The 24,085-nt window shown below is 42.7% G+C and overlaps 1 protein-coding gene across 1 annotated transcript in view; it reads right to left on the bottom strand.

Annotated features, from left to right (window-relative positions):
- Nucleotides 1–24,085, bottom strand: part of LOC112263104 (voltage-dependent N-type calcium channel subunit alpha-1B-like) — a 146,432-nt gene that overhangs the window by 79,101 nt on the left and 43,246 nt on the right. Inside the window, exon 7 of the mRNA XM_042294885.1 lies at nucleotides 3,119–3,222. Within this exon, the coding sequence (XP_042150819.1) occupies nucleotides 3,119–3,222 (104 nt within the window). The remainder of the gene's footprint in view (nucleotides 1–3,118; nucleotides 3,223–24,085) is intronic.

Raw genomic sequence — 24,085 nt, 5'->3', positions numbered from 1 at the left:
CTCCACACAGAGGAAAGGAGGGAGGAGATAAAAAGAAAGGGAGAGAGAGAGAAGCGAGAGAGAGATAAAAAGGCAGGGTGGTGCCTCAAGCTGGGCTGTCTGTGGCACTTCCGTTGGCCTACTGAAATCCCTCACAGAGTGACCTGATGGGGTGATCTGGGGGTGGAGGGTAGGATGAAGGGCAGGAGGGCAAGCGGCATTAGGAGTGGTGATGGGATAAAATATGAGCCTTGCTACCCCCGCATGCTGCCTCTGACCGCTACCCCTGGAGCTGTGGCCTCTAAACCCGGTGTGTGGCTGCAGCCTGCAGCTCTGGCCCTCTCCAGGACAGACAGTGCCCTTTAGAATGTGACACAGCCCCGCCACAGTGTATCAGTGACCTTTCACCCTCCTGAGCACAGTAAACACAGCTGACAGAGGAAGAATCTCAATTGCATACTCCTCGCGTCCTCTCTCCTTGCCTTCTTCTTCTTATAACCCATTGGAGGAGAAGGTTGGCGGGGAGGGACATTCTGGCTTTATCAGCCAATGGGTTTTAAGAAAGAGGCGAGGAGAGAAGACGCGAGGAGTATGCAATTAAGATTCTCCCAGGGTCTAGCGAGACTAGAGAGAGCAGAGCAGGCCCAGAGCATGGCCAGGGTTGGGCCAGGGATAACAGGAGACTAGGGAATGCTTTGAGCTGTTTGAAGTAGGATAAAGGAACACAGAGAGAACAGATAAAGAGGGATACAGTATAAGGCACTTAAGGCAGACGATGGACACTTTGACCAAAACAGACAACAACCACAATCAGACTTTGCAGCTTGTAATTTCTCAAATATGTATATCATTTATAATTTCTGTGGCCATCATGAGGTTACGCAATTAACTGTCACAGAATGAAGCAGTGTCTCCTGACATTAAGTAGCTCAATGCAACTTGTTAGGATTATGCATTATGCAAATACTCTCCTAAGAGAAATGTCTTTGAGGGAGTCTCACCTTGAGCATAAAAGTGTGGCTAAATGAATGGATGTCACACTGCGAGACGAGAGGAGAATTATTAACTTATCATCAAGGGCAGAGACACTAGTGCAACTGAGAACCAGAATGTTTTATACAAATGAACAGCCTCACTTAAAAACAGCAGCAACCTTACTGTCTGTAAATCTATATGGGTGAGGTTTTCTACATAACCCCCCCGGAAAAACGACAATGAAGGTAAAAATGTAGAAGGACGGGAAAATAAGATCTGAGAGGAAGCAGAAGGTTGAAATCAAAGAGAGACTGAAAGAAGAGCATAATGCCACATTGATAGCACAGAGACACCTGAACAGCAAGTGAGAATTAGATTTTTTTTTCTGAGAAGTAATAAATTCATGTCCCGATAGCAGCTAGAGCACAACCTAGTACACCACACAGCACTCATTAGGAGGCCTTCCATTAAGCTCTGCCACAATGTATGTGAGAGAGAGAGAGAGAGAGAGAGAGAGAGAGAGAGAGAGAGAGAGAGAGAGAGAGAGAGAGAGAGAGAGAGAGAGAGTCAACATGCCCTGTGGCTTCAAAACAATTAACAAGGGAAAAAAATATCTAAATTCCAAATATGATGATATAGAGATGATATAGGGATACATGTGGGAGCAACATCCTTCAGTCCAGGGGCTGCCATACTGTAGTGTAAGGACAGTAAATGTTGGAAACCAATTTAACACGAGCAATAAAAGCCCTGCCTCATTTCCCTTGACAGTAATTAGAACAGGGTGCTACATTCAGACAACAGTTGTGATACTGTCTTTTCAGGACAGCGGGTATTCTACCTCCAGCTTTGACCTGGTTTACTATGCTGTGTAGTGAATCTTAATGAGGGAGTCTAATACAGCTAACACTAATGAGCTCTGTACTGTTCTGTACTGTACTGTCTGTTTGAAAACAGTCCAGGTCAAATCAGGTCACTCTCAAGACAATGTAACTAGAACTTGAAAATAGAGAAAAGAGGGAAAATATAAACACAGTACACTACATAAATGAATACTCCCGTTTAGGGTTGCACATTTTGGGGTGGAAACTTTCCTTGGGAATTAACAGGAATATATGGGAATTCATGGTAATATATGGAAATTAACAAAAATAAATGCTCATTAATATTATTACCATTTAAATGTAGATGTTTTTTGCATTATATATATTTACCATATCATATGTAGACAGAAACATAAACCTTTTACCTTATTTTATTTTTTCCAGAACTGCAGTTTCCTCTGCTTGGAGCAGCAGTGAAGTGGGCAGGGCAGTCCTTATTTCTTCTCTTACATCTGCAGAGTCTGAACATCAGACAGGATGGCATTGTCTCCCTCAATCCGTGCAATGGCTACTGCTATAGGTTTCAGGAGTTTCAGGCTGCTTACCACTCTCTCCCAAAATACATCATCCAGGAGGATCCTCTTGATGGGGCTGTCTATATCAGCAGACTGTCATATGGCCATTTCTTGGAGAGACTCCTTCCCCTCCAGGAGACTGTCAAACATGATGTCAACACCACCCCAACGGGTGTTGCTGGGCAGCTTCAATGTGGTGCTCTTATTCTTCTCACGTTGCTTGGTAGACTGCTGCTATAACTTGATGACCCTTCACATACTTAACCATTTCCTTGGATTTCTTGTAGAGTGTATCCATTGTTTTCAGTGCCATGATGTCCTTGTGGAGCAGATTCAATGCATGAGCAGCACAGCCAATGGGTGTGATGTGAGGGTAGGACTCCTCCACTTTAGACCAAGCAGCCTTCATGTCCGCAGCATTGTCTGTCACCAGTGCAAAAAGGTTCACTGCTATAAGCTATCTTTTTTTGATGATTTTAATCCAAATTCCAGGGCTTAACTTCCCATGGAAACTTTCCAGAAAAATTCCGGAGATTTACTGGAAAGTTTCAGACCCTTTGCAACCCTTCTACCATTCGATTAGGCTAAAGCCATGTCGATGTAGTCAGACAGAAGCTTCACATTACACAGAGCCAGCAGGAAAGTGAAATGGCTGGTAAAGAGCAATGTACCGCATGCTTCATAATAGTGGGCTGTTAACGTCACCTTTCCCACAGACAGAGATAGTGTCATTGGGTCATGGACATGTGTGATGTTGACTCTTACCCAGACAGGACTCCCAGAACCAGGTTGAGCATGAAGAAGGATCCGATGATGATGAGGGGGATGAAGTAGAGCCAGTTCCAGGTGTTGCCTGAGGCATCGTTGGCCTAGAGAAGCACACAGAGAGAGGAGGAGGGTAGACGCTTATTTACATTGAAGACGGTGCTTATCGGACATTGTGTTTGGGGATGACCGTTTTCTTTTGGTGTGCTACAAAAATTCCAAGATCTTGTTTAATTCCTATTGCTATCAATATGATGACGTAATGACAAAAACTCCCATGTGTATTTTAACTGGAGGCCTGATGGCTGACACAAATGAATTACCTTCCTGTGATATTCAGATCTACGGCTCATCCTTCATGTTGTCAGAGCTGATAGCCCACCCCCTAACTCTCTCTCCAGCTTACTCCATCACATCCCCATTCCCAGCGACCACAACCCCGACCCCCCTTTCTTTCTCCATCCACCTCTTCCCCTCTCCAAGATCCAACTCTATCAGGATACAAATTCATGTCAGTGACGCTAAGAGTAACAGAGAGAAGCGCTGGTGTTTATGAAGCATGTAACCCTTTACAGACGGGCCAGATCTTCTCCTAGGCCATTTCAGCGCAGCCCAATGTATATCATCTGTAATTACGAGAGGGACCTAGGGCTGCTGAAAAAGCAGGCGAAAACACACACAAATTGGTGTTTCACACATTCCCCTTCCCCCTTCTCCCACTCCCAGCTGTCTCGAAAACATCTGATCGACTGGATAAACCACCGCGCCCTTCAACCCTGAATGTTTAGCTATGCATCTATTCTACAAGGCAATATTTTGGCAAGGGAAACACATTAGTAGCAACCTCAGATATGCCAGTTTACTGTATATACTATGAAATGCAAACACATTCAACGCTTCTATTGCTTTTATATGCTTATGCTACAACGTGATAGACATGTTGTAAACGTAGATGTGGGGGATAAGTTGAGGGAGACATGATGCTCCCCAGCATGGCTGGCGCACACACTACATGTTGGAGAGTTGCAAGCTGTGAACGTCCTTGGGACTGAGCCAAGATATTACAACATTTCTGGTGTGTAGAGATCTACGAATTACGACAACTGTACTACTGTACAAATAAAATGTAAGAAGAGAAAAAAGCAAAAGCTTTATTTGAAGTTGATCCAGTTTTTTGTCTGTCAATAGGTTTATGAGAGCCACTCCACTCCAGATCTATCTACTCTAAAAGGGCACGCTTTCAGTAAACTCTCTTAGTTGATATCCCTAGATCATGACATTCAAAACGCAATCCCCCGAGAGATACTGGATTTAATGCTAAGGGGGCAGATTTAATGTCAGTGGGTCTTGGTTTCGAGGTGAAAAAACTCCATGATGATGAAGTCCTAACAGGAGCAGATAGTTAAGCAATGTTTGCCTTTCATTGTGTGTGGGGATGAACAAGAGGCTTAATGGAGAAACGATAGCTTTACTGCTGTGATGGACACAATCCACACCTATCGCCGAAGAAATCAATGGGTCCCATTGGAAATACAGACAATAAAAGCTATATGAGCTTCGAGGGAAAGGAATGGAGAAGGGAAGGTAGGGGGAGCGAGGGGGGAATAGGGGAGGGGGATGGGGACTGAGGAAGCTGGAGCTGAAGTCATCGCTGGTTCCTGTGGCCTCCTGTGGTGAATTGGATCTGTATGTCATAGTGACATCCAAACCCCCACTGCAACAACGCTTATTCTGTCATTTCTCCACATAAGAGATCTAGGGCCCATATTGTTTTCATGACCCCTGTGAGAAAAGCAGAGAGCCTTAGTGGAGGCTCCTCATCAATTATTAAACCTCATTTCAGCATTAAAAGACACTTCTTTCTCCATGTTTGCGGCACAGCAAAAATGATCATTGTTTTCGATGTGAAGAAGTCTACCACTGAGGGCGATTCCACCGCTGAAAATGAGCTGAGACGTAAGCAGAAGATAATCATCTGTGATGGTGGGGTTTTTTTCTGCTAAAAATCTAATCAAATCAAATTTTATTTGTCACATACACATGGTTAGCAGATGTTAATGCGAGTGTAGCGAAATGCTTGTGCTTCTAGTTCCGACAATGCAGTAATAACCAACAAGTAATCTAACTAACAATTCCAAAACTACTGTCTTATACACAGTGTAAGGGGATAAAGAATATGTACGTAAGGATATATGAATGAGTGATGGTACAGAGCAGCATAGGCAAGATACAGTAGATGGTATCGAGTACAGTATATACATATGAGATGAGTATGTAAACAAAGTGGCATAGTTAAAGTGGCTAGTGATACATGTATTACATAAGGATACAGTCGATGATATAGAGTACAGTATATACGTATGCATATGAGATGAATAATGTAGGGTAAGTAACATTATATAAGGTAGCATTGTTTAAAGTGGCTAGTGATATATTTACATCATTTCCCATCAATTCCCATTATTAAAGTGGCTGGAGTTGAGTCAGTGTCAGTGTGTTGGCAGCAGCCACTCAATGTTAGTGGTGGCTGTTTAACAGTCTGATGGCCTTGAGATAGAAGCTGTTTTTCAGTCTCTCGGTCCCAGCTTTGATGCACCTGTACTGACCTCGCCTTCTGGATGATAGCGGGGTGAACAGGCAGTGGCTCGGGTGGTTGATGTCCTTGATGATCTTTATGGCCTTCCTGTAACATCGGGTGGTGTAGGTGTCCTGGAGGGCAGGTAGTTTGCCCCCGGTGATGCGTTGTGCAGACCTCACTACCCTCTGGAGAGCCTTACGGTTGAGGGCGGAGCAGTTGCCGTACCAGGCGGTGATACAGCCCGCCAGGATGCTCTCGATTGTGCATCTGTAGAAGTTTGTGAGTGCTTTTGGTGACAAGCCGAATTTCTTCAGCCTCCTGAGGTTGAAGAGGCGCTGCTGCGCCTTCTTCACGATGCTGTCTGTGTGAGTGGACCAATTCAGTTTGTCTGTGATGTGTATGCCGAGGAACTTAAAACTTGCTACCCTCTCCACTACTGTTCCATCGAAAAAGGCACCGCATAGATGTTTAGTCAATCAAATTTAAATAACATAGCGCTGCCGCTCTGATCAAATGATCAGAAGCCTACTTAGCAGCTTTTACAAATGAAGAGGTGCAGGAAGGTACGTCATTTCCACCGGCAGTCATGTAATATACAGATCCCTATTCAGATCCCATTGAGGTCTACCCAGAGACGGGATATACAGCATACACTCCCCTGATCAAACACGGACATGCTTTCTCTTCCTGCTGAAAGGCATTGAAGGATTACCTGTGAGATGCTTACACATGCAAAACTCCACCACAGGCATGTAAGACAAGCATGCTCCCCTGTGGATTACATTGACAGGAGCAAAACAGGCAGGAAAGACACGACACTACAAAGAGAAAATCCTTTGTATGGGTATATAAAGGTGTTTCACTTCTTCCCAATCAAATCAAACCTCTCCGGATGAGGCTGTACATGACTGTATGTACTGAACTATTTCCAACGACCCCAATGCACTGCCACTGACTGAATGAGCACAGAGACAATATGTGCTGGGTTAATGTGGACATGCCTGACGAGAGGATAACATGCTGAGCACGCCTATTGAGGAGTCTGGGAAAGAGCAGCAAGCTACTGCACTGTAGCACACCAGACAGACAGCCATTTTAATACTGTCATATTTTACATCGTAGGAATCCAACCATGACAAAGACTGCATTGAACCACACTCGTGATGATATCTATCATCTATATACCACTGTTGATGTGGTAGCAGCAGTACATTTGGGCTGTTAAATTTAGAGTGTGGGTTCTGGTCCATGGACAGATGGGAGCAGAGGCATATTGACCCAAAGTTCTCCTTGTGTTCAGGATAACAGGATTATGTTGGAGAGAGCAGAGCCGGGGTCTGGCTGGCAGGCTGGAGGAGAGGAGCATTTGTTTCCCATTATCCCCTGGTCTCCTGCAGCTAACGCTCGCCTTCCCTCCTCTCTGCTCCATTCTTTCTCATCAGGCCCCCCAGAGAGAGAGCAGCAGAGCAATAGACCGAATGGGAATACCATTTCATACAGCCGGAGTAGTGTGTGTCTCTCTCTAATATAGGCGAGGGCAAGGAACACCCTGTTCCAGAATTCAAGAGCCCATAAAGAGCAAAGACAATTTCCATTGTAAACGTGCATTGGAAGTTGTGACTTTTACATTTCAGCACCATGGACAGAGACACATGAAGCCATGTCTCTCCCAATCCTGTCGTCTTTCTCACTCTGTCTTTCGTTACTGGCTGCTGTTGCACCAATGAGCTAACTAACACACCCTCTCTGTTGCATGGGATCATTTTAGATTTCAGCACCATGGACATAAAATATATAGCTATGTTTGTTTTCCTATCATTTTGTTTTCCCATCATTGCCTGCAGTCTATGAAAAGTGTCAGGAGGAGACTATTCCATTCTTACACAAATGATTTTTTCACTGCTGCCCCAGTGCAGTAGCTAGCTAACCCACCCAGACAGGCGGGGCTCTCTCTGTTGCGTGGAGTCTTCATCCATCTCTGCTCCCTGAGGGGCTATTTTTAATAATTTAACCAGTGATTAATCAATACAGCAATGTGACTAGCAAAGCAAGGAGCAGCAGGCTGGGTGACACAACTGCACAGAATACTGACTGGCCTTCTATTTACACAGACTCAACAGATTACAACCAACTCCCTCCCAACAGGTTAATGTGTTCAGCTAACTTAAGGTACACACGTAAAGTTACTAAATAATCACATAATAGTAGAGTCTAGGCTACTTATTATACCATTCCTTGAAATGTTCCCCCTATGACAGTGGCTAAACACATACAGTGGGGCAAAAAAGTATTTAGTCAGCCACCAATTGTGCAAGTTCTCCCACTTAAAAAGATGAGAGAGGCCTGTAATTTTCAACATAGGTACACTTCAACTATGACAGACAAAAAATATTTTAAAAAAATCAAGAAAATCCCATTGTAGGATTTTTAATTAATTTATTTGCAAGTAATGGTGGAAAATAAGTATTTGGTAAATAACAAAAGTTTCTCAATACTTTGTGATATACCCTTTGTTGGCAATGACAGAGGTCAAATGTTTGACGAAGCCACTCCTTCGTTGCCCGGGCGGTGTGTTTGGGATCATTATCATGCTGAAAGACCCAGCCACGTTTCATCTTCAATGCCCTTGCTGATGGAAGGAGGTTTTCATTCAAAATCTCACGATACATGGCCCCATTCATTCTTTCCTTTACATGGATCAGTCGTTGCAGAAAAACATCCCCAAAGCATGATGTTTCCACCCCCATGCTTCACAGTAGGTATGGTGTTCTTTGGATGCAACTCAGCATTCTTTGTCTTCCAGACACGACGAGTTGAGTTTTTACCAAAAAGTTATATTTTGGTTTCATCTGACCATATGACATTCTCCCAATCTTCTTCTGGATCATCCAAATGCTCTCTAGCAAACTTCAGACGGGCCTGGACATGTACTGGCTTAAGCAGCGGGACACGTCTGGCACTGCAGGATTTGAGTCCCTGGCGACGTAGTGTGTTACTGATGGTAGGCTTTGTTACTTTGGTCCCAGCTCTCTGCAGGTCATTCACTAGGTCCCCCCGTGTGGTTCTGGGATTTTTGATCACCGTTCCTGTGATCATTTTGACCCCACGGGGTGAGATCTTGCGTGGAGCCCCAGATCGAGGGAGATTATCAGTGGTCTTGTATGTCTTCCATTTCCTAATAATTGCTCCCATAGTTGATTTCTTCAAACCAAGCTGCTTACCTATTGCAGATTCAGTCTTCCCAGCCTGGTGCATATCTACAATTTTGTTTCTGGTGTCCTTTGACAGCTCTTTGGTCTTGGCCATAGTGGAGTTTGGAGTGTGACTGTTTGAGGTTGTGGACAGGTGTCTTTTATACTGATAACAAGTTCAAACAGGTGCCATTAATACAGGTAACGAGTGGAGGACAGATGAGCCTCTTAAAGAAGAAGTTATAGGTCTGTGAGAACCAGAAATCTTGCTTGTTTGTAGGTGACCAAATACTTATTTTCCACCATAATTTGCAAATGAATTCATAAATTTACAAAATTTTTAAATTTTACAAATGTACAATTTAAAATTACAGGCCTTTCTCATCTTTTTAAGTGGGAGAACTTGCACAATTGGTGGCTGACTAAATACTTTTTTGCCCCACTGTACATGTGTCACAACAGCAGCTGGTGACAGATAAACAGATGTGGACTTTGGCTTAAAGAAGACAGAGGGAGTTAACGTGGTTTTAATGGTTAACACATCACAGCATTGAGGACAGTGGTCATTCAGAGCGTGGCAGCAAATACATTGAATGGCTTAAAAACTGTGAAAACATCAGGGGAATCTGATCTGTTCTTAACAGTGAGGGTAAACAGGACAACTGAAATTGTTGAAAGAATTGGCATTTCTTGTGAAAACATGGCAACGGGGATTGAGAGAGGACAAATCTGGTGACAGACATATCTAGATGGAGTGCATCTATCACGCAGCCTCCTCCCCTCTGCCTCCCCTCCTCCCTCCCTCCGCCTGCGTTGTAAACATAGTTTTATCCGTTGCCAGGATTCCATCAGAGGAACTGGAAGAGAGCCCTCTTTTTACAGGTGTTTTGGAATATATATCTGAGTCCCATGGAGCCCAGTGCTGTGGTGGGCTTGGGCCCTCTCTCCCGGGCCAAGCCGCTACCTGACCTTTCTCTATCTGGACTAGACTGGACTAGACTGCACTGGACCTCACAGGAGGGAAATCAGGGAAATATACAATGGATGGAAGACATCTTAGACCCATTTTTCACATGTTGAGCATGTATTTTGTCCTTCAAGCCTCAATGAGGCTTTGCAGAGAAAAGCTACACTTAACCACTGCCCTGTCACCCTTGACATTTTAGAGCTAACACACACATCGGCCCAGTCTCCCCACTAGGGAGAAGGGAGCAGGCAATAGCATGGTATCAGGCTGGAGGTACTGTACACAGAGGAAAACAATTGTGTTCATCTGAGAGAGCCAGGCCTGTAAACACAGCAAGGACTCTCTCTCTCTGCTGCACTGCCCTTTGATAGGGCCAAAACAGCACTGTGCTACTGCTATTGTATCAGGGACCTTTTAATACTATTTACTACTGATGGCTTTGGATTTCTGAACTTTAAATATTATTCATCATTAGTTATAATAGAGACACGAGGGGTGCCATAGCTGAGGGTCGACACCAGACGTGAACGGATAGCTGTAGGAGGAAGGTACAGTATATGGGTGGGTGCAATTAAGCTTGGAATGTACTGAGTGTAGGGAAAACGATCACATGTGGCAGGCATTGGTAAAGGGAGAGAGCCATGGATTAGTGAGGAAGGGGGTTGAGGTCAGGTCAGGTCCCGTTAAGGGAAAAGGAACAATTTGTATTGCCCGTATCACTTAGTTTCCTGCCTAGCAATAAAGATACAATGTTTAGCGAGAAGGAGGAAACTCCACCCAAAGTGAGGTACATACACCACCACAATAGTAAACATGTTTTTGTCAGTTCAGCTGTTCGATCCTTTGGGAAGAATAAACTTGGTTTAAGCTTTCATAGTGTCCGTCGAGCTCTTACTCTGATAATTAGAACCTAAAACTACATAGAAGACTGCTCAGCTTTTCTGCTCATAAGCCCACAGAGAAGGATATTTATCACCAGGAGAGCAGAGGATTGATGGGCTTAATAGGGAGAGAAGGGAACACGAAAAAGATAATTGAGTGTCAGTTTAGTAGTCTTGTGATGTAGGCTATTTGTGATTTTGCTATCTATTGTAAATATGCTAGGTTTGTGTATGCTAAATGTCATAAAAAAAGCATGAATGGATATAAAAGGATCATAAATATTTATGATCTTTCTATATCCATACATGTTTTTTAATTAAATCTCACGTAGGCTAGTATCAAACTTTGCTGTGGGGTCGTGGACACAGTATGCACGGTTATTCGAGCTATCTGATTGGCCAGCGTGGTAAGCACACTTGATTTAGCCACAGCTCTCCTGGTTTGTCCCTTCAGGCAAATGAAATGGTTCAAAATGGAAACACTTGGCCTACCCGGCACCTGACACAGGGCTTCTGAATCAAGTGCAACTACCAACAACAGCGCAAGACAAAACAAAAAAATAAAAGCGCAACCTTTATCGTTGTCTTTTCTGCCTTGAAGATCAACCGGTCGATCGGACCGGTTTGTGACCACTGTATTAGAGTGTGCAGCTTTTCCTTTGATTTTAAAGTCTACGGGCTCTATTATAAGAAACCTAATGCAATGGTAAATATTAGCGCTGGCGGTGGCACTACAGGTCTGGGGGTGTGTCCGAAATATTTATGCTATTTTCACAGCAGGAAGAATGAACATAAAAGCTCACGTATATATCATTTTTTCACCTTTATTTAACCACGCAAGTCAGAGAAGAACAAATTCTTATTTGCAATGATGGACTACCAGCTTAAATGCCTTGTTCAGGGGCAGAACGGAAGATTTGTACCTTGTCAGCAACCTTTCGGTTACTGGCCCAAAGCTCTAATCACTAGGCTACTTGCCGCCCCAATAGGCTAAGAGAATGATGAGCGGATGTCGTCAACCTTCTTTTTAAAGTGGTTGACAAAGTCGTCCTCAGAGAGGGAGGAGGGAGGGGGTGGAGATTTAAGGAGGGAGGAGAAGGTGGACTAGTTTCTTAGGGTTAGAGGCAGAAGCTTGAAATTTAGAGTGATAGAGAGTGGCTACAGCAGATACAGAAGAAGAGAAGGTAGAGAAGAGGGTGGAAGGATGATAGGTCCTGCGGAAGTTTCGTTTTCCTCCAGTTTCGCTTAGCTGCCCACAGCCCTGTTCTGTAAGCTCACAATGAGTCACTCAGCCACACGGAGCAGGAGGGGAGGCCGAGCCTGCCAGGAGGAAAGGGGACAGTGCGAGTCATAGGATTCGGAAAGGGAGGAGAGAGGCAGAATCAGGAGACCGGAGAAGGACTTAGCAGAAGGGAGAGGTGATAGGATAGAAGAGGAGAGTGTAGTGTAGTAGGCAAGAGAGAGAGAAGATTGCGATAGCGCATGGCCATCTGGGTAAGGGCTGAGTGGCTAGGGTTGGAGGAAAGGGAGACAGAAAAGGAAACAAAGTAGGGATCAAAGACCTGGACGGGGGTTGCAGTGAGATTAGAAGGCGAGCAGCCTCTAGTAACGATGAGGTCAAGCATATTGCCTGCCTTGTGAGTGGGAGGGGACTGGGAACAGGGTGAGGTCAAAAGAGAGAGTTGGAAATAAATTAATAGGAGGCAGACGTCAGGAGGTTGAAGTCGCCAAGTACAAAGAGTGGTGAACCATTGTCGGGAAATGAGCTTATCAAGGTGTCAAGCTCATTGAGGAACTCTAAGGGCACCGGGTGGGCGATAGATGGCAACAATGTTAAGCTTGAGTGGTCAAGTGACAGTGACATCATGAAATTCAAATGAGGAGATGGACAGGTGAGAGAGGGAGAAAAGAGTAGACCTGTGCCACCATTGTGACGACCTGTAAAGTTTATAGGGAGAAGAGTGAACAGGTATAGAAAACACACACATAGTTCCCAAAGCTACAAATGAGCAAAATGAGATCATCTGAAAATAACAAGGTAAGAGATACTGAAGTGAGAGAGTGCGATGGAGACTTCCTCTCTTTCCGTCCTCGAACAACTCCGCAGAACAACTCAGCAGAACCGTGTTAGTTTTGCGATGAGACCGCCGCTGACAAAACAGGGGAGAATGAAGTACTAATACTAATTGCTAATTGCCTTGAAAAGATGAAGAGCACACCTCCCGGTACTAATTGCTGATTAACTAGGAGTGGAGAAACCACTCCACATCCAATACAGCCACTGATTACCAAAACAACAGTCACAAAATGCCCTGCCCCTTAATCCTGGTTGATCTGTCAACAATCATTTGCAAGTTAATAGCAGTCAGCAGTTCACACACCAAGTAGGCTACTGGGAAGACTGACAGCACTTAAAGTAGTTGGCCTGCGCTAGCAAAAAGACAGTACTAAACAACAGCCGATAAAGACTACAATTCTACTTATCACTCCTGGACATATCAGGCGTCCTGTAGCTCTAGAATTAAGCACTATTCACTACTGATAAGAAAAAGACAGTGAATAATTGGAATCAAATTTTAATCCAAAGGCTATGTCTAAATATACCGTAGCTACATGCACCGTAATTGCTCCCCATGGGCATATAATATTAAAGCAATGTAGACTATAGAGGGTTTTAGGCACATCCAAACGTTTCACCGGAGCTGGACAAAGATCCAATGTAAAGAGAAATGGGGAATGTCCACTCACCGTTCCACTGCTCCCAAATGTAATATTTTATAAACATCAAAGAACCTTTACAGATCTCATTCTCACTTCTATAGATTTAGCAGACGGCTCCACAATTGCATTGCATGTGAGCCATGGACGTTCTCACAAAGCCAAAGGATGGTCAATCATTCTTAGTAATCAAAACAATTTGAATGAATGACATTTTTTATTTTTACTACAACAACATTTCTTAATAGGATGGTGTCAGATGCATGATATCATAAATCGCATCTCTCGTTCCATGAGCATAAGTCTCTGTGTGCACACGTACTGTAGGCCTAAATGTTGCTTCAGCATCTGGCAGTCCAACTGACGCTACCTGCTCCAATGCATATTGCCAACTGTAAGGTTTGGTGGAGGAGGAATAATGGTCTGGGGCTATTTTCCATGGTTCGGGCCCCTTAGTTCCAGTGAAGGGAAATCTTAACGCTACAACATACAGGTTCCTAAGGTTCCATACAGGTTCCTAAAGCATACAGGTTCAGAACACAGGTTCCTAACATGGACAGACAGACAGACATTCTAGAGGATTCTGTGCTTCCAACTTTGAGGCAACAGTTTGGGGAAGGCCCTTTCCTGTTTCAGCATGGCAATGTCCCCATGCACAAAGCGAGGTCCATACAGAAGTGGTTTGTCGAGATCGATGTGGAAGAACTTGAGTGTGCCAAGAGTGCAATGCTGTCATCAAGGCAAAGGGTGGCTACTTTGAAGAATGTCAAATCTAAAATATATTTTGATTGGTTTAACACTTTTTTGTTTACTACATGATTCCGTATGTGTTATTTCATAGTTTTGATGTCTTCACTATTATTCTACAATGTAGAAAATAGTCTAAATAAAGAAAAAACATTGAATGAGTAGGTATCCAAACGTTTGACTGGTATTGTGTATGTACATATATATTATTTACATAAGTGTTCGGGATTTAAAAAAAAAAACATGTTACCAAGATTATTATTATTTTTAAATATTGTTTATCAGTTATTGTAAGTACAAAATTGAAAATATGTTAGCTTCTGTTAGCAGTAAACATTCATATGATTAGGCCCCATTCGGAAAGGGTAATTGAAACAACAAAACAGAGAATTTCTTTGTCGTTGACTAACCCAAGATGACATCAGAAAGATTGAACCACAGAGATACAATATAATACTATTTATTTCTGTGGATCGAAACATCCAATCTGAGCCCGCTCTTCCATGCTATCTGAGTGTCCCATCTGCTGGGCTGTCTGAGACTGAGACGTAGGAGAAGCAGTTATCAGGGCTGATGGATGACGAGGCTGATGATGTGAACACAGGTTCCTAACGTGGACGGACGGACGGACGGACGGACGGACGGACGGACAGACAGACAGACAGACAGGAAATGAGACGTGCCAACGACGGCTGTCTCTCCGCACTAACACCTCAATCAGAAACAGCAGCCTTCACATTTGAGCAGACCTCCTGAACTGAAGGCCACATTACCAGGCTGTCAGTTAGACCAGGCAAAGACAGGGCAGCCTTGTGATGAATAGGATGATCTTAGCCTGTCCTCCTGTGCTCAAAGGCTAATTCTGGATTAACAGACACTAATTTAATGGGATTATTAATCATGCTAATTGTGACACTGTCTAATGCTGTCGGAGAAAGGTGGAAGATATGCCCCACAATATTGTAGACAGCAGTGGTGGTCAGTACCATTAAGATGAGGGAGGACGATTTATTTTTATGAGCATGACCTTATTTCTATTACAGCATATCAGATGACTGTCATTCATATTCCATTCAGCCAGTTCAATGTAACAGTAATAGATTTAGGCTACTACATGATACACAAATTGCCCTATACCCATCACAAGGTTGCTACAACCTAGCACATGATTGAAAGTTCACAAAGTAAGTGCACACAGGTTGAGAGACTGGAATTCAATTGGATTTTGGGGGTTGTATCATTTGATTTACACATTATGCCTACCACTTTGAAGAGCAAAATATATTTTTTTGTGTGAAACAAACAAGAAATAAGACAAAAAAAAACAGAAAACTTGAGCATGCATAACTATTCACCCCCCAGTCTCAAATCTCTGGAAGACTGAAACAGGTTTCCCTCAATAATTTCCCTGTATTTAGCACCATCCATCATTCCTTCCATTCTGACCAGTTTCCCAGTCCCTGCCGATGAAAAACATCCCCAGAGCATAATGCTGCCACCACCATGCTTCAAGGTGGGGATGGTGTTCTCGGGGTGATGAGAGGTGTTGGGTTTGCACCAGACCTAGCGTCCCCGATGGCCAAAAAGCACAATTTTCGTCTCATCTGACCAGAGTACCTTTTTCCATATGTTTGGGGAGTCTCCCACGTGCCTTTTCTCAAACACCAAGCATTTGCTTATTTTTTTCTGGCCACTCTTCCGTAAAGCCCAGCTCTGTGGAGTGTACGGCTTAAAGTGGTCCTATGGACAGATACTCCAATCTCTGCTGTGGAGCTTTGCAGCTCCTTCAGGGTTATCTTTGGTTTCTTTGTTGCCTGTCAGATTCATGCCCTCCTTGCCTGGTCCGTGAGTTTTGGTGGGTGGCCCTCTCTTGGTGGGTGGCCCTCTGTTGTGGTGCCATATTCTTTCCATTTTTTAATAATGAATTTAATGGTGCTCCGTGGGATGTTCAAAGTTGCTGATCTTTTTTATAACCAAACCCTGATCTGTACTTCTCCACAACTTTGTCCCTGACCTGTTTGGAGAGATCCTTGGTCTTCATAGTGCTGCTTGCTTGGTGGTGCCCCTTGCTTAGTGGTGTTGCAGATTCTGGGGCCTTTCAGAACAGGTGTATATATACTGAGATCATGTGACAGATCATGTGACACTTAGATTGCACCCAGGTGGACTTTATTTAACTCCTTATGTGACTTCTGAAGGTAATTGGTTGCACCAGATCTTATTCAGGGGTTTCATAGCAAAGGGGGTGAATACATATGCACAAACCACTTTTCCATTTTTTATTTTTTTATCATTTTTGAAACAAGAACAAGTTTTTTTTCATTTCACTTCACCAATTTGGATAATTTTGTGTATGTATGTCCTTTACATGAAATCCCCCCCAAAATCTATTTAAATTACATGTTGTAATGCAACAAAATAGGAAAAACACCAAGGGGGTGAATACTTTTGTAAGGCACTGTATAGGATGTAATCATTAGTCCAACAGTTGCAGATGAGAGTTTCTATTGGACAATTTGTATGAAATTCAGTGAGGAGAATGCCCCCCCCCCCTTCCTCTTCTGAGGAGTCTCAACTTGTAGGCAGAGTTGTTAATCTGTACTATTAGGGAGTGAACCAAGCAGTGTAGAATATTGAAAACTGCTAGTGAATCAACAGTGGATCAACTTCAGTTGGTATCACTTCTATTGAATTGGAGTAACAGACGACAGAGGAATGTGATCTCATCAACCATCATGACCTCTGATAGTCTGTCCCTCTCAGCATTCTGAGCATGCCTCTTCTCCCCCCTCTCTCCATTTCTGTGAATAGAGAGGTGAAGAGTTGGGGAGCTGGAGAGCATCCTTCTCAGCTGGTAGACTCCTCCCTCTGCCAGCGTTGGGACAGCAGCAGCATGGCACCGCGTTGGCCAGCGTCAGGGAAGAGAGAGGCAGGGTAAAGCATTGGGTGCCAGAAGACTGGCATATGCTGCTCCCCATGTTGGGTTTGCACCAGACCTAGCGTCCCCGATGGCCAAAAAGCACAATTTTCGTCTCATCTGACCAGAGTACCTTTTTCCATATGTTTGGGGAGTCTCCCACGTGCCTTTTCTCAAACACCAAGCATTTGCTTATTTTTTTCTGGCCACTCTTCCGTAAAGCCCAGCTCTGTGGAGTGTACGGCTTAAAGTGGTCCTATGGACAGATACTCCAATCTCTGCTGTGGAGCTTTGCAGCTCCTTCAGGGTTATCTTTGGTTTCTTTGTTGCCTGTCAGATTCATGCCCTCCTTGCCTGGTCCGTGAGTTTTGGTGGGTGGCCCTCTCTTGGTGGGTGGCCCTCTGTTGTGGTGCCATATTCTTTCCATTTTTTAATAATGAATTTAATGGTGCTCCGTGGGATGTTCAAAGTTGCTGATCTTTTTTTTATAACCAAACCCTGATCTGTACTTCTCCACAACTTTGTCCCTGACCTGTTTGGAGAGATCCTTGGTCTTCATAGTGCTGCTTGCTTGGTGGTGCCCCTTGCTTAGTGGTGTTGCAGATTCTGGGGCCTTTCAGAACAGGTGTATATATACTGAGATCATGTGACAGATCATGTGACACTTAGATTGCACCCAGGTGGACTTTATTTAACTCCTTATGTGACTTCTGAAGGTAATTGGTTGCACCAGATCTTATTCAGGGGTTTCATAGCAAAGGGGGTGAATACATATGCACGAACCACTTTTCCATTTTTTATTTTTTTATCATTTTTGAAACAAGAACAAGTTTTTTTTCATTTCACTTCACCAATTTGGATAATTTTGTGTATGTATGTCCTTTACATGAAATCCCCCCCAAAATCTATTTAAATTACATGTTGTAATGCAACAAAATAGGAAAAACACCAAGGGGGTGAATACTTTTGTAAGGCACTGTATAGGATGTAATCATTAGTCCAACAGTTGCAGATGAGAGTTTCTATTGGACAATTTGTATGAAATTCAGTGAGGAGAATGCCCCCCCTTCCTCTTCTGAGGAGTCTCAACTTGTAGGCAGAGTTGTTAATCTGTACTATTAGGGAGTGAACCAAGCAGTGTAGAATATTGAAAACTGCTAGTGAATCAACAGTGGATCAACTTCAGTTGGTATCACTTCTATTGAATTGGAGTAACAGACAACAGAGGAATGTGATCTCATCAACCATCATGACCTCTGATAGTCTGTCCCTCTCAGCATTCTGAGCATGCCTCTTCTCCTCCCTCTCTCCATTTCTGTGAATAGAGAGGTGAAGAGCTGGGGAGCTGGAGAGCATCCTTCTCAGCTGGTAGACTCCTCCCTCTGCCAGCGTTGGGACAGCAGCAGCATGGCACCGCGTTGGCCAGCGTCAGGGAAGAGAGAGGCAGGGTAAAGCATTGGGTGCCAGAAGACTGGCATATGCTGCTCCTCGTCAGGCATGGCAGCAGTGGGAATGGAGCAGAGTGGGCATGAAGCTGGGAATGAGATGCCACAGGTGGCAATCCTGGCTGTTTCTGAAAGAGCCACCTTCATATAGAAGACAGGCTGCATGGATGTGCATGCTTTAACATGGAGACTACTGTATTCACACACCATGCTCCTTTCAGCTAATTATCATTTCCTATCAACTATTGGGGCTCAGTAACTGTTGATTAAAATTGCTGTAGAAAATCCTGCTAAGAGAGGAATACATTCTGAATGCAAAGGTATCTAAAACCACACACAGAAAGTCTTATTGCAAAATCGTAGACTGTCCCTAGGGCTGTGTCACGTAATTTCGTCATTCGTAGATTGTCAAGCAAATAACTGTCGGTCTCACGCTAATTGACCATGAATGATCATAAACACATTTAGCATCTCCTTGCTTCCTCCACACATAGCCTACAAGCCACTGATGCAGACCTTTGAAACATCTACATTTGAAAAAGTCTAATAAATCCATGTAATATAGCCTACACCTTCACAATAAATGCATTATTTATTTTTAGACAGGTCTAAAGAAATATGATATGTAGAAAATGTAGTCTATTTCAGAAGAACAGAATCGTTGTTGTGAGTTGTCCTGGCGGGCTGTATCACCGCCTGGTACGGCAACTGCTCCGCCCACAACCGTAAGGCTCTCCAGAGGGTAGTGAGGTCTGCACAACGCATCACCGGGGGCAAACTACCTGCCCTCCAGGACACCTACACCACCCGATGTTACAGGAAGGCCATAAAGATCATCAAGGACATCAACCACCCGAGCCACTGCCTGTTTATTTTTTTATTTTTTTTATTTTACCTTTATTTAACCAGGTAGGCAAGTTGAGAACAAGTTCTCATTTACAATTGCGACCTGGCCAAGATAAAGCAAAGCAGTTCGACAGATACAACGACACATAGTTTCACCCCGCTATCATCCAGAAGGCGAGGTCAGTACATGTGCATCAAAGCTGGGACCGAGAGACTGAAAAACAGCTTCTATCTCAAGGCCATCAGACTGTTAAACAGCCACCACTAACATTGAGTGGCTGCTGCCAACACACTGACACTGACACTGACTCAACTCCAGCCACTTTAATAATGGGAATTGATGGGAAATGATGTAAATATATCACTAGCCACTTTAAACAATGCTACCTTATATAATGTTACTTACCCTACATTATTCATCTCATATGCATACGTATATACTGTACTCTATATCATCGACTGCATCCTTATGTAATACATGTATCACTAGCCACTTTAACTATGCCACTTTGTTTACATACTCCTCTCATATGTATATACTGTACTCGATACCATCTACTGTATCTTCCCTATACTGCTCTGTACCATCACTCATTCATACATCCTTATGTACATATTCTTTATCCCCTTACACTGTGTATAAGACAGTAGTTTTGGAATTGTTAGTTAGATTACTTGTTGGTTATTACTGCATTGTCGGAACTAGAAGCACAAGCATTTCGCTACACTCGCATTAACATCTGCTAACCATGTGTATGTGACAAATAAAATTTGATTTGATTTATGTTAGATCCTGATCTGGCTATGCCATATGGCTGTGGGCTATACTAGTTCATTTAACAGACAAGATTTGGTTTGAATTCCGTGGCATTATTTTCTAGTATGAAGAATACAATTGAACAAAGCTGAATAAATAGAAAGGATATTTTCTCCAAACGATTTGAGGGAGTGCGCACACGCGGCTATTCTGTGTTGAGCAAAGAAATAGGTATTCCTACATGCTTAATTTAGAGTTATTAACTTTTTATGGCTGCAGGGGCAGTATTGAGTAGTATTATAGTAGTAGTATTGAGTAGTATTGAGTGCCCATTGTAAACGGCCAGCTCCTCAGTCTCAGTTGCTAATATATGCATATTATTATTAGTATTGGATAGAAAACATTCTGACGTTTCTAAAACTGTTTGAATTATGTCTGTTAGTATAGCATAACTCCTATTGCAGGCAAAAACCTGAGAAATTCCACTTCCTGTTTGGATTTTTTCTGGGGGTGGCAGATTTTCAACCAAGCGCTCATTGAAATTACAGCGAGATATGGATGAGTTTTCACTTCCTACGCCTTCCACTAGATGTCAACAGTCAATAGAACCTTGTCTGATGACTCTAATGTAAAGGGGGGTCGAATGAGACAGGAAATAGTCACCACTGCCACGAGTTGACCATGCTTTCACCATGCGCGTTCACAGGGGAAGGACCTGCATTCCACCGGTCATCTGAAGTCATTTTAATTCTCTGGTTGGAATGTTATTCAAGATATATGTAAACAACATTCTAAAGATTGATTCAGTACATCATTTGACATGTTTCTACTGACTGTTACGGAACTTTTGGACATTTCGTCACGTTATAGTGGACTGGTTTCTTTTGACTCCAACATGGCTGCTAATTTGGCTACTGTTCTGAGCTCCGTCTTAGATTATTGCATGGTGTGCTTTTTCCGTAAACTTATTTTGAAATCTGACACCGCGGTTGCATTAAGGAGAGGTATATCTATAATGTGTATAACATGTATTATCATCTACATTTATTGTGAGTATTTCTGTTGAAACGATGTGGCTATGCAAAATCACTTGATGTTTTTGGAACTAATGAATCTAATACGCCAATGTAAACTCAGATTTGATTTACATAAATATGAACTTTATCAAACAAAACATGCATGTATTGTGTAACATGAAGTCCTATGAGTGTCATCTGATGAAGATAATTCAAGGTTAGTGATTCATTTTCTCTATTTCTGCTTTTTGTGAATGCTATAATTCGCTGGAAAATGGCTGCGTTTGTGGTTTGGTGGAGACCTAACATAATCGTTTGTAGTGCTTTCGCTGAAAAGCCTATTTGAAATTGGACACTTTGGTGGGATTAACAACAAGATTAACTTTAAAATGATATAAGACCCATGTATGTTTTAGGAATTGTAATTATGAGATTTCTGTGGTTTGAATTTGGCGCCCTCTATTTTCACTGGTAGTTGTCATATCCATCCCGTTAGCGGGATTACAGCCATAACAAGTTAATGTAACTTTAGTTGTTCTACAAAGTTTGGGCTATATGTTTAGATGATTTTGAATACATTGTAAGGCTGCATGATGCAACTTTAATGATGATTTGAAAAAATTAGCTTGAAAGGCATGAGCTCTGCTTTGTTTATTTGCGCAGGCTGTACACACTTTATCAGTCTCTCATTCACAATTTGACAAGCACTTGATAATGCTTCGAATTTCCCGGTGGCATCACCTGTGTGTGACCGTAATGCACCCTAAAAAATCCATGCCTTTTGCCGTTCTCGGAACCACCTCTCACTCACATGGTTCTCCATCACGTGATCGGGTCATTCTCACAGGCTACAAGTGAAGACAGACACTTCGTGGATGCAACTGCGCGTGTCCTTATTCAATTCCAATGTGTATATTGAAGATATTGGAAGAACTGTCCACATTTACTTTTCTTCAGCCAACAAGATGAGTAGGCCTAACGAACAGCAAATGCACTAGCTTATGTCAATATTATCCCCCATAGTACAAATGTTAACCTATTCTACTCTGTGCGAGAAATAAATATTCCAAACATAGTCTGGGAAAGATGTGGGATGCGATAGATCCCATATTAATACAACCACTAGCATAAGAAAAACTTCTTTTTTTTTCGCAATGAGGCTGACGCAAGAGATCAGAATGTTTAACTTAAAATGTGATAAACTATTAGGCTATATCTTCACATTATAAGCGCAGCAATGCGCACACTGCAGTGGGCGCGAATGTTTCATTAGCAGGAAAACACCATTGTCAAAAGTGACAAATGTCAAATGTGATTACGCATGTGATGCTTTTTTATAAAGGTGCATTTCTATGGTGAAAGTGATCTTCCCCGAACATGAAACTCATGCGCTGCTTATGTATGCCAGATAGGCTCTACACCCATTGTAAAGTTGATTAATGTGCTTCATTTTAAGAAGTTATTTTTCCACTTTAGTTGTGATACAAACCATATCAAAACATATAAACCTATGGGCTAGGCTAAATGAGGTGTGCAATTATGATTAGAAGAAGTTGCAAAAAAGGCATTGTTTCTTTCCTTATGCTGGGCATAATTCACAAGTGATAATCTATAATTCACAAGTGATAGGCTAATATTGTCACCCATCAGACTATTCTTGGTGTAATCTTGACGTAATCTCTTGATGTAATATATACAGTGCATTCGGAAAGTATTCCTTGACTTTTTACACATTTTCTTATTCTAAAATGGATTAAATAGTTTTTTTCCTCATCAATCTACACTATACCCCTCAATGACAAAACGAAAATAGTGTTTTAGAAATTTTAGCAAATGTATTGAAAACAAAAAACTGAAATATCACATTTACATACGTTTTTTTTTTAAAGGGAAGTGGTCTCAATATTTTCCGAATGCACTGTATGTGTGAAATTTGTTTTGATTTATAATGGACCCTTAATCATGCACCTGTCTTGAAACAGGGGCAGGGGAAATTACATGTTACGCTTTCCCATGGTTCATTTTCATGCCAGCCAGGTAGGCTATACTCCTGTTGTATGCAATGTGCTTAATATTAGGAAAGTTGAGAAATAAATATAGTAGGCCTTGCCTATAGAAAGCTGATGAGATCCTCCTCTTTTTAGTAGAGGCCATCACTCTGTTTTCTGGCTCAATTGAGTAGCCTATAGAAATGTTCCACAACATGAGCTCATGGGCTCTCATGAAGTGTTTGATTTTTGATTACATTTGCATTGATGTCAGAGTGATTAGAGGGACAGTAGAGTGCTGAACAAGGCAGTGGGCAAGTTTGGTAAGCTACTAAAGACCATCAGCAGCATCAGAGCTTGGAGAATCCTAATTAGCGTGACTAAACAGTGACAAGGAATGTGACTGCCTTCATAACTCGTGACCGTGGGTGTGGCGGTAATATGGTCACCGCAACAGCCCTCCTGTCAGCCTATCCTGGTTGGTTGAGTGCGTCACAAGCCTTGGGAGAAAGAGGCCAACTGGAAATCCAGGGAAACAATTATTTGACATCAAAGAAGTCGGCAACATCCCCCCCTGCCCCGCCTTTTCAGGCTTTCAGCAACAAAACAGCTATTGAGTAATCAGATCCCGATCCAAAGACAGACCTACTATAAAATCACTGCTCCACATTTTGTGGAGAATAAGCACACTGTCTTCCCAATAGAGCCATTCAATATTTCATGTTGTTACACAATCATTTCCTTTTTAATGATCTAATTGCGACTCTTATGCAAATGTCACAGGCTGTGATTTGTTGGAGACCTTGAGTCTGTCCCTAACATGAATCAGCCCCATGACTCATCCTTCCCCATCCAGCAGGTTCCAAGTGTACTGGAGTCTCTGTCTCTGTCTAATAATGTATCCAGGGTGCACTGG

This window comes from Oncorhynchus tshawytscha, linkage group LG12 (assembly GCF_018296145.1).
Source record: "Oncorhynchus tshawytscha isolate Ot180627B linkage group LG12, Otsh_v2.0, whole genome shotgun sequence".
Lineage (NCBI taxonomy): Eukaryota > Metazoa > Chordata > Actinopteri > Salmoniformes > Salmonidae > Oncorhynchus > Oncorhynchus tshawytscha.
The sequence above is the reverse complement of the archived record's forward strand: the minus strand, read 5'-3'. Positions and strand labels throughout refer to the sequence as shown.